This window comes from Danio aesculapii, chromosome 15 (genome assembly GCF_903798145.1).
Source record: "Danio aesculapii chromosome 15, fDanAes4.1, whole genome shotgun sequence".
NCBI lineage: Eukaryota > Metazoa > Chordata > Actinopteri > Cypriniformes > Danionidae > Danio > Danio aesculapii.
The window spans coordinates 7,933,976-7,950,776 of NC_079449.1; the positions used below are offsets into that span (position 1 = coordinate 7,933,976).

The 16,801-nt window shown below is 37.7% G+C and overlaps 1 protein-coding gene across 1 annotated transcript in view; it reads right to left on the reverse strand.

The window, feature by feature from the left end:
• fat3a (FAT atypical cadherin 3a) overlaps positions 1–16,801 on the reverse strand; it is a 129,895-nt gene that overhangs the window by 58,199 nt on the left and 54,895 nt on the right. Inside the window, exons 11-15 of the mRNA XM_056474072.1 lie at positions 12,846–12,999; positions 10,673–10,906; positions 9,169–9,558; positions 2,132–2,346; positions 1,923–2,060 (exon numbers count right to left, since the gene is read on the reverse strand). Of these exons, the coding sequence (XP_056330047.1) occupies positions 1,923–2,060; positions 2,132–2,346; positions 9,169–9,558; positions 10,673–10,906; positions 12,846–12,999 (1,131 nt within the window). The remainder of the gene's footprint in view (positions 1–1,922; positions 2,061–2,131; positions 2,347–9,168; positions 9,559–10,672; positions 10,907–12,845; positions 13,000–16,801) is intronic.

A 16,801-nucleotide genomic window follows, 5' to 3' on the forward strand; every position in this document is an offset into this window, starting at 1 on the left:
TTACTAGATAAAACTAGCTCAAACCAGCTGACATATACCATCTGAGGCCACCACATGACAAATACTATGGTAATTTATAGTAAATACTACAGTGTTTTGGAACTTTACAATAGTAAAGTATATTAAACCTGATATGTTACAGTATTTACAACATTTTGTTCATGAATGCTACATACTGTTATATTAACGGTAACACTTTACTATAACAGCACATGAATAATGATGTGCTAATATGTAAACTAAACATTACTTCATTATGAGCTATGAGTTAATGCATGCGCTAATCATGAACTAACATTAAATACAGTACAACATGAGTTCATGTGTGAATAACGGCTAATTACTTGTTAGTACATAATTGTTAGTTAGTTACTGTATTAATTACCACATTAGTTTATGCTTAATTTAAGCATCATGAACTCATTATATGTTAATGTAGCTATAATTACATCGTGACTTTACTTGGAGGGGCACATCATCATGAACCTACTAACTCATGAACTCCTTATGCATGCCCGTCTAGTGCATTTACACTGACTAACAATGGAAGTGTCAACATCAACAGTTTAAACACAGGAGTTCATGAGTAGTTAATTATGATGTGCCCCTTCAAGTAAAGTCACAACATAATTATACAATAACACCTCATGAGTTCATGTTGGTTACATTTACCTTAATACGTTAACAAGCATGTACTAACAAGTAATTAAGGTAGCCGTTATTCACATATGAACTCATGTGACTCAATGTTATAGTTAAAGTTAGTTCATGATTAGCGCATGCATTAACTTATAATTAATTTATAATAAAGTAATGTTTAGTTTATATATTAATACATCGTTATTCACGTACTGTTAAAGTGTTACTGGATCATTTGGTTATATCATGGTCTTTGTGTTACTAGAGCAACTACAGAATCACTACAAAAGATTAGTTCAATTACTATAGTATGGTATAGTATAGTTAAATATTATTTACTACATTACTCTAGAGCATTTTTTTAATGTGGGACAGCCAACAGAAGGCTGATCAAACTTTTTATCTGCTGTTTTATCAGCTTAGGCTAGTCGGGAAGTGGCCATAACCCCTCTAAAATTAGCTTGTTTGCACAACTAAAACCAGCAAACTAGCTTAGACAGGTTTAAGCATTTTTTTTGAGTAGCAACATTATATGGATTATGCAACAATAAATAAATTGAGTTAACTTGTTAACAGAGATTCAGCTTTGTTAACAAACATCTCACTTTGCCTCCTTAAACAATCACCTACTCCCTAAAACTTATTTAAAGCACACAGGCCCTCTAGCACTGTCCTTCTCATTCTCTCGAACCCACCCTCCATCCGTCTATTTCCTTGCTTCCCATGAACAATCCTTATAACCCTCTACTCCTTCCTAGGTTTAATCGGAGGGTCTCTGGGCATCATCATAGGACACCCAATCAACTTGCAGGACCTACCTGTACACAATTTATCCTTATACTTCCATTGCACTTCATCCCACTGTTCCCTTACCCCCCTTTTTCATCCCTCAATCCCTACAATAAAGTCTAGCTCAAAGTGTGTCCATGCTAGTGAAATAATAGATGTAGTATATTTTCACTCATTTAACTACAAATAAATGCTGATTCTCAGAAATAAAATAGGCCACATCTCTGTGTTAAAAATAGAGCACATGCTTCACTACAGAAACTCCAAACACACCTCTCCAGGCTTTTTAAAAATCTTTTATGAGGTGTTTTAACAGTTGTAAAAGCATTATCTTAATCTCAGACACATGGAGAATCTTTCAAATGAAATGAAACAGCATGAGCAATCTTATTAAAGGCTGTTATGAGTGTGTCTGCTGTGGAAGATCTGGGCTGTTCCTGGATCTGTGTCATTTCAAAGTCTTTGTGGTATTTAGTGGGAATGGCGTTCCTCACCGTTTCTCGATCCAGCTGCTTGTTGACTTTGATCTGTCCTGTGATTGGCTCAATGAAGAACTGGTTTTCTCTGTCTCCGCTGATGATGGAATAGAGGATGTCACCGTTGACGTAGCTGTCCACATCCTCCGCCATCACCTGAACAGACCACACTATAATGCAGACCTCAGAGACATAAAGTAAGGCAAAATAACGTCACGACTGCTTACCTTGACCACAGTGTCTCCTATGTTTGCATCCTCGCTAATGGACACGCTGTAGGCATCACGGCTGAATATGGGGGAGTTGTCATTGACGTCTGTCAGGTTGATGTTCACCATGGTAACAGCGCTGAGCGGCGGAGTCCCTCCGTCAGTAGCCTCTACCGTCAGGAAATAATCCTTGCAGGACTCGAAGTCCAGCGCTCGAGATACAGAGATGGCACCTGTATGCAGCACAAGGGTAAATATGGTCAACCTTAAAGTACAAATGAAATCAAAGCTAACCCTTTTGACTTTGCTAGCTCACATTGCTAGTTTTGTGGTGAACAATTCATTTGTGCATGTCATAAAGAAAGAAAAAAAGTTTGCCTTTGTAATCAAAAATGGAAATCTGAAAATGCACTTCCTGTTTTGAGTTAAATTCTCAGATTATGTCTGTCTGAGGTATTGGGTGTGGCTTACATACCTAACCACGCCCCTCCGACTGTCAGTTTTGGCAGTGCTCGGTAATAACTCTTCTAAATTCCTTTCCAGATCTTTACTAGAACCAATCAGCTTGCAGTAGAAAAAAAAACAAGCCACACCCACTGTTTTCTCATTTAATATTCCATTTCTTTAGAAACTGCGTCACAATACAAAAAAAAAAAAAAAAAACGGTTGCAGCTTCTGGTTCATGTGGACTTTACAGTAATCAAAAGATATAGTTTTACAAATATAATACAGCAGCAAAAAGTCAAGTTCAACAATTTATGGCCATTATACAGGTATTCTAGGTAAGCATTTGAAGATTCAAGTGTTTGGCTAGGCACATTCAAATTATTCATTTGATCATTTAAACCTTCAGAATTGATTTTTTTGGCCATAAGCTGCATGAAAATAAAAACACACTGAAAGATTAAATTGACAAAAAACAGATGTTGCCATCTATTTACTGCAATTTAAAATTGTAAGGCAACTTTCTGACGAGCTTTTTTGAATTGACTCAACTTAACCCAATAACATTGACTCCATTGTCAAAAAAGCTAAACAGAGGCTGTACTTCCTTCGTCAGCTGAGGAAGTTCAACCTCCCAGAGGAGTTGCTGAAACCGTTCTACACCTCCATGATTGAATCAGTCATCTGCACATCAATAACTGTCTGGTTTAGCTCAGCTACCAAATCTTTTGATGACTACGTCGAATAGTTCGGACTGCTGAGCGAATCATTGGTACAACCCTCTCTACTCTTCAAGAACTGTACTTATCCAGAGCGAGCAGAAGGGCTGCCAAAATCACTCTGGACCCCTCACACCCAGCCTCTTTGAACTTTACCTTCTGGTCGACGCTACAGAGCACTGCGCACCAGAACAGCCCGACACAGAAACAGTTTCTTCCCTCAGGCAATCCATCTCATGAACACTTGATGATAATAATTGTGGAACCAACATCACCAGTTGTTAAAGAGCCCATATTATACATGAAATAGGGTCATATTTAGGTTGTAAGGGTCTCCAACAACAGTCTAATATGCATGCAAGGTCAAACAACACTTTGATGGTCTTATAATCTGCATTTATTTTTACCTAATTATCCCAGCGACTCCCATATGAATCGTTCAGCGATTCATTTGTTCCCAAACCCCTCCTCAGCGCGAAGCTAATCTGCGCTGATTGGACCGATGACAGCCTGCTGCGATTGGTCGACAGTGACAGGCTTCAGCGTGAGACAGAGTGAAATGCACAGCTGCTAATCTACAATATAAAAGTAGTCACAGTGCATACACGCTTCATAGTGGATTTTGGCTGCCAGTGGGTGAATGTAAACACAGACGATGGACTAGAAAATACTGACGACGAACTATTTTATTGAGCAAAAAGTCCAAGAACTGGCGAACTGTCTTCTTACTCTTTTCACACACACACACACACAAAGGGCCTGCGCATCCATAAATGAGCGGCTGAATAGAGAGGGCGCGGCGCTCAGTTATATCCGCGAATACCCGTGCGTTACACACACACACACACACACACACAGGGCCGGCGCGTCCATAAAGGAGCGGCTGAATTGAGGCGGCGCGGCGCTCAGTTATATCCGCGAATACCCGTGCGTTGCACACACGAGGAGACACACACACACAGGGCCGGCGCGTCCATAAATGAGCGGCTGAATTGAGGCGGCGCGGCGCTCGGTTATATCCGCGAATACTCGTGCGTTACACACACACACACACACACAGGGCCGGCGCGTCCATAAAGGAGCGGCTGAATTGAGGCGGCGCGGCGCTCAGTTATATCCGCGACTACCCGTGCGTTACACACACGAGGAGACACACACACACAGGGCCGGCGCGTCCATAAATGAGCGGCTGAATTGAGGCGGCGCGGCGCTCAGTTATATCCGCGAATACCCGTGCGTTACACACACGGGGAGACACACACACACACATTACTTGACCGTTGCATGTGTGTAAACAGCTGACGATCCGTAATCAAAGCGGCACGCGTCGCGTTTTCAACGTGGCTTTACACGCGATATGAGAATATAAAGAGTTAACCTGATACAGCACACACGGTTACAAGTAACAAAACACAACTAAATACATCATTTGCAAGATAGAGTAAACGAGGCAATAATTTTAATCGCACGTACTTACACTGGTGAAATGGGGGTAGAAACTGATCCATGATGCACTGATCCATGTTCTGACAGTCTATACTGATCCTTCCTTTAACAAACTGATGAAGTCTTGAAAGCATATAGTTTTCAGAAGCACTCAGAACTGCTCAAGGCTGGGCTATAATGCTGAGGTTTCCTCTTTAATTAGACGCAATAATATCCATCTGCACAGCCTGACTTCATTCGACCGGTGTCTGTCTCTGTGTGTGTGTGTGTGTGTGTGTGAGACTTTTTTTTCTGTTAGTGGGCGGGGCCGCAGGTTTCAAATCTCCCGGGTTTGCGCGCCCAACTACTTGTGTTTCGCAGCTGCGTCATCGCGAAACACCTAATGACTCGTTATCAAGACGACTCGTTTGAAGCACTATGAGTCGACTCTTTTATAGATGAATCAATAGTTTTAAACACTGTACACTTACAGATTTAAGCCTTAGCTGGATATTTCACTTCACTTAGAGCTGTGTTACACACTACATGGAAGGGCATTTTCAAAAACCCATAATATGGGCTCTTTAAACACTTTTATACACATATACACTTATTTAACAACATGCTGTACATGCCAATTTGCACATAACAGCTGCACATATAATGTTGTATAGTGTAATATACCTGTACATACACTTGTCAATTTGTCTATTTGCATTCACTACCTACTTTGATTTTTAAAGTATATTTATTATCTGTTTTTTGGTCCTTTCTCTGGAATTCTGTTGCACTGTAGAGGTTCTGTCACAAAAATAAATTCCTTGTATGTCTTACCATAGGGCAATAAAGTATGTCTTACCATAGGGCAAAAAAGGGCAATAAAGCCCTTTCTGATTCCAATTCTGATAACTGCCACTCGTTTTAAGTTGAGTAAACTAAAAAAGCTCTGCAGCAAGTTGCCTTAACATTTTAAATTAAGTAAACTTCTTTTTTGTTTTGTTTACAGTGCGCCATGGTATTTATTTTGGCAGTGGGTGGTGAGTATCAGTTTGGATACTGACATTTTTTCAAATATCTTATTTTGTGTTTAGCAGAACAAAGAACTATTGGCTGAACTATCACTTTAATTTAATTTCAATGTTTTCTTTTGTCATCAAAGTTGCATTGAAGCATTTTAGGTTTCCATAGGCAAAATGAAATGTTCTATTTGAACCTTTTTGGTCATTTTAAGCATCTATCCACCCTCTTTTTACATCATCAATCACATTTATGTCATCAATCATTTAATAATTAAAAACAAACCCATATTGTTTCCATATTTGGACAATATTAATTCTAAGAAATATCACCTCCATCAACCCACAATAAAATGCCATTAAATTAAAGATGGATATTGTTCAGAAAATTACATACTTTATCATTCAGTCATCAATTATTATTTCAACATAACCCGAGCTATAAAACAATGAAAAAAAAATCCTACAATTAAAAACATCAAAAATACCTAAACATACAGTCATTATTTTCTAGATCACAGATTCGAAGTTCAATATTTAAACTTACGGATAAACTGTACATTAAAGGAAAACAGAAAGATGTAATTGCTCATTCAGCCCACCTGAGGCAAGCGATTTGAGTTTATGATGTACATTTGTATTTATATTTTAATGTACAGTCATAAACACACTTTTGTAGAGCAAGCAGTCTGACTCTTTTTTTTTTTGTCTCCAGTTGTTATTTCGTTAACACTTCATAATAACTGCACAGTATGAATCATTTACTAAGCATTAGCATCTAGTGAATTCATTATCTGTTAAGAATCAACTCTACATTAATAAGCGTTAGTAAGCAGTTTATAACTGCAGCTACAAATTCTGTATTCTTGACAAAACCACATTGTGCTTAATAATTGTACTTTTATAATTTGTGACTGGTTGATTTTTCATGACTAAATTCAATATAGCCTTATTTACCAACCATTTGTATTTAAAAGTAGTCAATGGTTTTTAAAATCATCTCAAATCTCTCTTTCATTGGCAAAATCATTGAAAAAGTTGTTTTAACAGGTTAACAAGTTCTTAAACTTCAAGGGGTGTTTAGACAATTTTCAATCTGTATTCAGACCACATCACAGTACAGAGAGCGCTCTTATAAAGATAATCAATGATATATGCCTAAATACAGATTCAGGCAAACTAACAGTACGGCATACTCCTGGATAGGCTGGAAAACTGGTTGGACTGTCTGGGACGGTCCTCAAATGGTTCAGATCTTACCTTGAAGGTAGAGGTTACCATGTCAGTATAGGTGATCATAGGTCATGGTGGACACCCATGACATGTGGAGTCCCACAAGGCTCAATTCTGGCACCTTTATATGCTTTATAGGAAAAAAAAACAAATCTCCTACCACAGCAATGCTGATGACACTCAGTTCTACCTAGCCTTCCTGCCTAATGATTACAGCCCAATTGACACCCTCTGCCAATGCATTGATGAAACTAACAATTAGATGCGCCAAAACTTTCTTCAGTTAAACAAAGAGAAAACTGAAGTGATTGCGTTTGGGAACAGAGATGAGGTTATCAAGGTGAATGCGTATCTTGGCTCTAAGGGTCAACGCAGTTAGTAAATCAGCATACTATCATCTCAAAAACCTTGCAAGAATTAGATGCTTTGCTTCCAGTGAAGACTTAGAGAAACTTGTTCATGCTTTTATCAGCAGCAGGGTGGATTACTGTAACGGCCTCCTCACTGGCCTTCCCAAAAAGACAGTCAGACAGTTACAGCTGCGGCCAGAATTCTGACCAGAACCAGGAAATCAGAGCACATCACGCCTGTCCTCAGGTCTCTACACTGGCTCCCAGTTACATTCAGAATAGATTTTAAAGTATTATTACTGGTCTATAAATCACTAAATGGCCTAGGACCTCAATACATTATAGATATGCTCACTGAATACAAACCAAACAGATCACTCAGATCTTTAGGATCATATAAATTAGAGATTCCAAGAGTTCAGTCAAAGCAGGGTGAATCGGCTTTCAGCTACTATGCCCCTCACTGCTGGAATCAGCTTCCAGAAATGATCAGACGTGCTCCAACATTAGGCACATTCAAATCAAGACTGAAAACACATCTGTTTAGCTGTGCCTTTACTGAATGAGCACTGTGCTACGTCCGACAGATCGCACTATTATGTTTTTCTCTTCTTTTTTATTCTTTTATGACACATTTTATGTGTTTTTATGCTTTTTTTATTATTTGTTTTTATTTCCCTTATACTTGTTTCTTATATTCCTGTTTATGTAAAGCACTTTGAATTGCCACTGTGTATGAAATGTGCTATATAAATAAACTTGCCTTGCCCTGCCTTTCTTTAAATGAATAGAAACGAATAAAGTCGTTTATGTTCTTTTTTCCTGTTTAGAATATAATTGACCCTTTAATTGTCATTTATAAGGGATTTATAAAGCATAAATAGTCCTTTAGGTCACAAAACTGGATGAAGTTAAGTTAATAAAGCATTTATTATCATACAAATTAACTATTAGTATATACCTGAATAATAAGATTTATAAATGTTCATTAGAATACTTTAATAATCATTTACTAACTCACTCTGAATGATCTTACAAAACAACCAACTATGCTTAAATAACTGGTTTGTAAATAATGAAATACTTAATTTAGTAATGAAAAACAAATCATTAACAAAGTATTAAAGTACAATTATTAAGCACATTATAAATGCGGTTATAATTCAAGAATACAGCATTTGTAGCTGCGGTTATAAACTATTTACAAATGTTTATTAATGTAGAGTTAATGCTTAACAGATAATGAATTCACTATTTGCTAATGCTTAATAAATGATTCATAGTGCGTAGTTATTATTAATTGTTACCGTTATTTCTGGTAATTTCAAAGGCAAATTACTAATAAATCCTGAAACATTTGCAGAAAAGAGCACACATCTGCATTTGAATAAAATGAACAGAACACATGCAGTAATGGACCCTTTTCACAAGACTGTTAAGACGTGTTTAACAATCATCATCATCCTAAATCCTCGAAAGTTTTTAATATTTAGATGTTCAAAAAAAATATGTATATTTATATTTATTTATGTATGTAGTATATCATCTTTGCATCACAAAAAAGGAATTACCGCTTATGTGAGGTGTTTATAATGCAGAGTCTATAAGCGCAAGACAATAAATTTGACTTATTCTCTCTTCTGGCTGCCATTATCAGTCTTAGACTCTTTGTTTCCTTTTTGTTTCTGAAAGTCTTGATAACACCATCATTGAGTTTTTCTTTTATTATTTTAGCAAATAGTATTGTAAATAAAATATTAGTTGTACTCTCTCATTCACTGCGCTCTAAGTTTACCAACTATGATGACTTCCGCTACTGAGAAACCCAGAAATGTGAAGAGTCCACAATCTCTTTTAAGAAATCTCACCTGTGTTGACGTTAATGGTGAAATGGCCCTGTTGGTTTCCGGATCTGATGTTGTAGTAAATATCAGCATTGGTGCCGATATCTTTACTGGCAGCGTAAACCTGGACTACTTCTGTGCCGACCGCAACATCTTCTGGAAGAGTGGCCAGATAGTCTCTCCGCTCAAACACTGGCGGGTTGTCATTAATGTCCAGAACTGTGATGGTGAGGTTTGCAAGGGACGAGAGCCGGACAGGAACACCTTGATCTGATGCTCGGACCACTATATGATATGAAGACTGAATCTCACGGTCCAACAAACGCTCCAGAACCACAATCCCAGAGGATTTATCGATGGAGAAGAATCCATCCGCTGAATCCACCAGGGAATAAACCACTTTACGGTTAACACCTGCAACATAAAATATGCCAGTATTAATATATATCCATAAACTACACTGAGAATATTCAGTATTTAGAGTTTACCACTATAAAAGATGTTACTGTATTACATTTGATAAGAATTATTTGTATAGTATATTGAATAAATAAATAAAATATGTATATCATAAGTGCTATTATATTATAAGTGCTGGACAAAAATTAATCATGATTAATCTCATCCAAAATAAAAGTTTGGTTTGACATAATATAAAAGAACACACACTTATATTATGTCAAAATAAACTTTTATTTTGGGTGCGATTAATCATGAAACATTATTGCCCAAATATACTGTGTATACTTATTTATTTGAGAAAATGTTTATTTCTATTTAGATTATATATACTTAGATTATATATATATATATATATATATATATGTATAATTTTATTTGGAATAAAAGTAGTAACAAAAACAACATTAAAAAATCTATAAATTTTTTCTATGGCAAATTGCTTAATGCACAGACAGTTGCTCTGAATAAAATATAGTAATATGGATAATTATACAATATATGGAAGCTTTTTTATTGTAGTAAAAAAACAACTAGGCGACGCGGTGGCACAGTGGGTAGCACAATCGCCTCACAGCAAGAAGGTTGCTCGTTCGAGCCTCGGCTGGGTCAGTTGGCATTTCTGTGTGGAGTTTGCATGTTCTCCCCGTGTTCGTATGGATTTCCTCCGGGTGCTCCGGTTTCTCCCACAATTACAAAGATATGCGGTTCAGGTGAATTGGGTGAGCTAAATTGGCCATTGTGTGTGTGGGCGAATGAGAGTGTATGGAAGTTTCCCAGTGATGGGTTGCAGCTGGAAGGGCATCCGCTGTGTAAAACATATGCTGGATAAGTTGGCGGCTCAATCCGCTGTGGCGACCCCTGATTAATAAAGGGACTAAGCCGAAAAGAAAATGAATGAATGAATGAATGAATGAATGAGTAAAAAATAATTCACAATATTTCATATTACAATGTTTTCTAGCCGGACAAAACTACATATTAGCAGTTCAAAGTTAGTTCACTTTTTACCAGCATCTATAAACTAAACTTTTCCACTTCACCTGCTGTCAAAATGACATGCTCTTACCTAGATCAGGATCTATGGCTTGTATGCGGGTGAGCAGAGCTTTAGTAGCCGTGTTCTCGTAGACGCTGGTGGTGTAATGAGGCATGCTGAACATCGGCGGACTGTCATTCACATCTAGGAGATCCACCACAACCTCAGCTTCACACCACAAACCCCCACCATCCGTCGCACGAGCAACCAGAGAGTATCGAGACACCTTTTCACGGTCCAGTGCCACGGCTGTCTTCAGCTCGCCTGCAGAGAATGAAGAAAAATATATTTCAGCAACCAGAAACAACAGTTTCTAGACCAGTTTGCGTTTTTTTTTTGTTCTGTTGAACACTAGAGAAGATATTTTGAAGAATGTTGAAAACTTGTAACCATTGACATCCATAGTAGGAAAAAAAAGTATATTACGCGGATAGTTCACCAAAAAAAATTAAAACACTGTCATAATTTACTAACCCTTTACTTGTTCCATACCAGTTTAAGTTTTGTTTTGTTGAATGTTGTTGAATACTAAAGATATTTTGAAGAATGTTGAAAACTTGTAACCATTGACACCCATGGTAGGAAAAAAGGATGTTACAGGGATAGCTCACTAAAAAAATGAAAACACTGTCATCATTTACTAAACCTTTACATGTTCTAGACCAGTTTGAGTTTTTTTTAGTTCTGTTGAACACTAAATAAGATATTTTAAAGAATGTTGAAAACCTGTAACCATTGACATCCATAGTAGGAAAAACAAATATATATGTTAAAAGGATAGTTCACCCTAAAATGAAAATTCTTTCATAGTTTACTCACCCTTTACTTGTTCCAAATCTGTTTATTTCCTCTGACGAACACAAAAGATGATGGTATTTGTTTTTTTTCTGCAATGGAAGTCAATGGTCACAGGTTTTTAGCATTCTTCAAAATATCTTCTTTTGTGTTGAACAGAATGAAGAAACTCAAATATTTGGATTTACTTGAAGGAAAGTACATTTTCATTTTTGGGTGAAAAGTCACTTTAATGGTTACAGGTTTCCAACATTCTTCAAAATGTCTTCTGTGTTCAAAACAAAACCTCAAACAAGTATGGATCAGCCTAAGGTAAGAAGATAGTTTTAAACCCAGGCTGGATTTGCTCAAGAATTGATTTTGAATAATTTACCTAAAAATAAAAAGACGTTTGCATAAATGGATTTCAGCACCAGTCTGAGTTCACCAGAGTACCTTTCAGTGTTGAGAGTTCTTAAATAAACATTATTTTCTTAGCGTGAAGCACTTTTCAATAACCTAAAGAACATTTATTCACTGCAACAAAAAAAAAAAAATAATGAAAAGGTACAAGGACTGCTTAACGGTGAACCTTTATTTTTAAGGCTTTATTTTTTGTGCATTTTCATTCTGTGTTTGATGTAATCTCAAATGAAACATGAAGACAAGGAGGGATAACATAGAGAAACTCCTCCCCTTTATAAAAATCAACCAATAGTGTTTCATTTTTATCACAGCTCTGCCAGTCAGAGTGCTTAAGCTATGAAAAGTGAATGACAAGTGTCTTGAAAGGGGCAGGACATGCGAGGGGCGGGACCTCAGATACTAGAGAGCATTTGATTGGTCAGAAGATTTGATGACAGACAGTGCCAGTATTAGGTGACCTTCAAAAAAATCGTTGATATATTCAGGTGGAAGTACAAAGCCTTGAATTTTGTCACTGTTTTGGAGCATACTAGCTTATTGATCAACTTAAGACTAACATACTCATGCTAATTATTTGACAAGCCGCCAAAGCCATAGACTTTTCTCTCTGCTACCCTCAAGCAGACGGTTCCGGTCACGCACCAGCCGACTGAAGGAAAGTTTCTTCCCTCAGACTATCAGGCTGATGAACACTTAACACACCCCACACAAACTCTTCCACACCCCTCACTGCACACTATCAATATGTAGCATTCACTGCACTTTAATCAATTCATACTTAAAACAATACTGCCTACAACTATGTGTACACCTATTCATTGTACATTTTGCTGTCAACACTGCCACTGTAGTGTTTTGCACTGTCTGTATTTTGACTGTCTGGAGCCAGCACCTAAGCTTTTCTCTCATCATAGCACACGTGCTGCTGCTGCTGCTGATGTGACAATAAAAGTGATTTGATTTGATTTGACAATCTTTTATTTTCAGAAAACAACTCTCAAACCTGTGTGTGGATGAATGAAGAAGTCTTCTGCTCCAGAACCGAACAAGGAGAACTGGATTTGTGCGTTTGAGCCTGTGTCAGCATCTGTGGCTTTGACTCGGAGGATTTGCTTATTCAGAGGAACGTCTTCAGACACGGACACTGAATACAAGGCCTGCAGACACAAACACACTCATTACAGAGCTCCTTCCAGCATTAATTAGCCCATATTAGACTTGCAAACTTGCAAAAGGATCATGCCGGCTTGACATCATTTAACACCTAATTGGAACACGTCTAGTCAAAATATGCACATTCGCATATTTAAATAGATTTGTTACAATTACTTTTGGCATTCAATCAGTCATTTATTACCAAGCGGCAGCATCCTGCTCTCACTCATGATGCTAATATGAAAGTAACTGAAACTGCAATTCATCGAAATTCCACTAGGCCTGACTCCATAATAGAGCACATTTCTATTGATCCCATTGGTAAAATGAGCAACTTTACAGCAGAAAAAGGTGTTTACAGCCTGGTACAAAGAAAGATTTTGGTGCAAATGGCTAATATTACCCTTATATTACACTCTTTCTCCATTGGTTTGGCTCATTTCTTGAAACAGAAATTACATTCTCCAAACCACTTGGCAATTGTTCACAACAGAATTGAATTTCTCATATATTTCATCAAATTGCAAATGTCTAAGTACATCTTTGTAAATGATTAAGTACATATAGCCTACATTTAGCACAGTGAATAGATCTTGCTGATCTAAACTGACTGTTACCCTACTGAAAAAACAGCTTAAATCAGCCTAGGCTTGATGGCTGGTTTTAGCTGGTCGACCAGGCTGGTTTTAGAGGGGTTTTGGCCACTTCCAGGCTGGTTTCCAGCCATTTTCAGCCTCGTCCTAGCTGGTCAGGCTGGGAGATGACCAGCTAAAACCAGCTTGACCAGCCTAGCCAGACTGTGAGCCCAGCCAAAACCAGCTATGTCCAGCTTAAACCAGGCTGGTCATTTTTAGCTGGTCATTTTTCAGCCTGAACAGCTAAGACCAGGCTGGAAATTTTCAAAATTAGTCAAGACCTCAATACCATGAATACCATACAGTTGGTGAATCCTTGGAACATTTGATCATTGTAGGGGATGGTTGTGACATTCACGTCGTTTCTTCCATCATTGCATCGCAAGGGAGAATCTACGCTGTGATGTGGACGAGAATCTGTGGCCACACAGACTGCAGCGTGTGGACGGTCAGGAGGGTGAGGACGGCTGGCAGCGAAGAACCGTTATGAAACTCTAGCTTTGTTTAAAGCACTCTAGTTGTTTGTTTGTGTGTTTATATTACAGTTTATTATGCTGTATACTGTTTCTTTATGCTCTGATGGAAGTTACTTTGTGTGTGGTTGATCATTACAATAAAATAGAGAGTTACCATTTCCTTGGCAGTATGAGTGCAGTGTGTGACGTCAAACCTTGGAGGATACTCTTACCCTAAAATCCTATTTCTTTTTTTTAGTTTAATACACAATTGTACTCTGTTAGCTAGACAAAAACAATACAGTTACCATTTTCAATGAAGGACTGGACTAAGACTGTAAGGTGGACTGAGGGATATTTTAGTGGTCCTTTGCCATAGTGACAAACATCTAAACATTTTGACTCACAGTGCTTACACAATGCTAAAGGGATGAAGCATTTTGGGGGCACTGACTGTTTAAATGAGAAGGAAGTTTAGTTTTGACGAATGAGTGAACTGTTTTGGGTAAGCTATGAGCTGTTGCAGGTGAACCATGGTGTTGTGCTGAACCATCCACATTATTTTGGCAAAAGCACCAAGAGTGTTGAGAATGTCTGGTCTGTTTCAAAAAATGAGCCAAAGCAATTGAGAAAGATATTTGCCATTTTTGTGGCACTGACTTTTTATATGGGAAAGGAAATTAGTTTTGATGCATGAGTGCACTGTTTTGGGAAAGGTATGAGATTTTGCAAGTGAGCAATATAGGGTTGTGCTAAACATTAACACTGTTTTGCCATATGATCTTAGAATATTGAGAATGTAATTTCTGTTTCAAGAAATGAGTCAAACCACTGGAGAAAAACTGTAAGTTATATTAAGTTTGCATAATTAAGAACATGGCCACTTGAGTGACAGCTAGGTTTTGCTGGTCGCCGTCACTTCATCTCAGCTGATTCCGGCTGATTAGCCGCTGAACTCGGCATATACATCATATTTTTGTTGTGTTTTATGTGGCTTTACACAGTCAACAGTCTTTTGGATTTATTTTGTACAATTATAAGATGATATGGCATGCTGTGGGCACTTAATTGTGCTCATAAACCATTCAAGTTGCCTCCATTTCCCAGGTGAGTGAAAATCTTATATATTTATATACCATATCAATAAATGTATTTGTTTTATTTAAGATCATTTATATTTTTCTTTAGACCTGTAATGTACTCCAGAATCTGACAGACTGATTAGTTGTAGGCTCTAAAACAGTCATCTGAAACGTTGTCGTACAGTGTTGTGCCTGGATTTCATAAACAGCCTTGATTCACTAACACAGACTATATTTGAAATGTTTGGAAGTAATTTGCGCTTTCCTCCTGCAGAAGAACAATGTTTAGTGGCTCAATGTATTACAACAGTGTTTTTAAAAGACTAAACACTTCATTGATATAGTGTACCAAGCATGTGTGTTCAGAACAACGAGTCGCAGGTAATGAAGTATTAAGCGTTTCTCCAAAAAAGAAAAGCTCATCTGAGCAAAATGCTAGCAGGCATCTGCAGCTCCACTGACACTCCGCCTCTTAAGCCTAGTTCACACTACAGGATTTTAAACATCGGCAGATCGCTGTGCTGTTCACACTACATGACTTAATTTTGTGTCTTTTAATCGCTGTGGTGTTCACACTATCTGACACTACGTAAATGATCCACAAGAGGGGGGTCACACACTACAAGATCTGACAACAACTAGTTCCCCAACAGCTCAGTCCAGCTACCAAACCACAGCCAATGAAATGTTGAGGCAGGAGCCATCAGAAAAAGCTGAACACTATTGGCTGCTTGTGTGCTGATTACATCACTGACAGCGTTTCAAGCTGTCAAGGAAGCATTTAAAAACATCGTCAATCAGCTGATGCATCAGCAGATTATTCGCTCCTCTGCAAGGTTCAAGTGGATTGATGCACAGAGAGTTTTTAATTTTTCTAATTTAATAACTCTCTGAAATAAAACATATCTATAACACCCTGACGTTTCCTAAATATCTGTGTATTTCTTTCTAACATTGTTATTTTTTAAATTACAAAACAGTAAAGAACTGAGCATTTCCACCTTTAATTACCATATTGGTCAACATGACTGCATCCATGTCTGCTACTTTTCGCTGTGACTCTAAATATGCGTGCATTGTTTTGCCTAACAACTTCCTGCTAACATGAACATAACTTTCTGATAGCAAAAACATCCATTTACTTCATATATATCTCTCAAAACAGCAAATTCTCTGCAGGGAAATAGCTCCTGTTTGAAAATGAAAATGAAAGCGAGCCCCAGACCTTTGCGTGTTCTAGTATCTTAATTACATATTTATAATTTCTTGCCATTTCTTACCAAAAAAGATAATACTTTTAGAGTAATGGTGTCATCAAATATGATGACCGACATTCAGAGCTTAATTTTAATATCTCAAAAGAAGCTTTGAATGTAAATATGATGTGACAATATGACGTCTTATATGAGAACGGTCTGAACGACCAGTATGGTAATTCTAATAGTTACAGAACTCTAGTTCCACTGTTCATATAGCCTAGTCTCGTGTCCGTGTTAACGCAGAATGAAGCGAGTGCGTCGATGCGCATTCTGGCCAAACACAGACGTTTCTGTTGAGCTCCTGAGCACACAGGCATTCAGCTCATGCTGATATGCTCTCTCATTGGCTGCAGCTCATCACTACATCTGACCG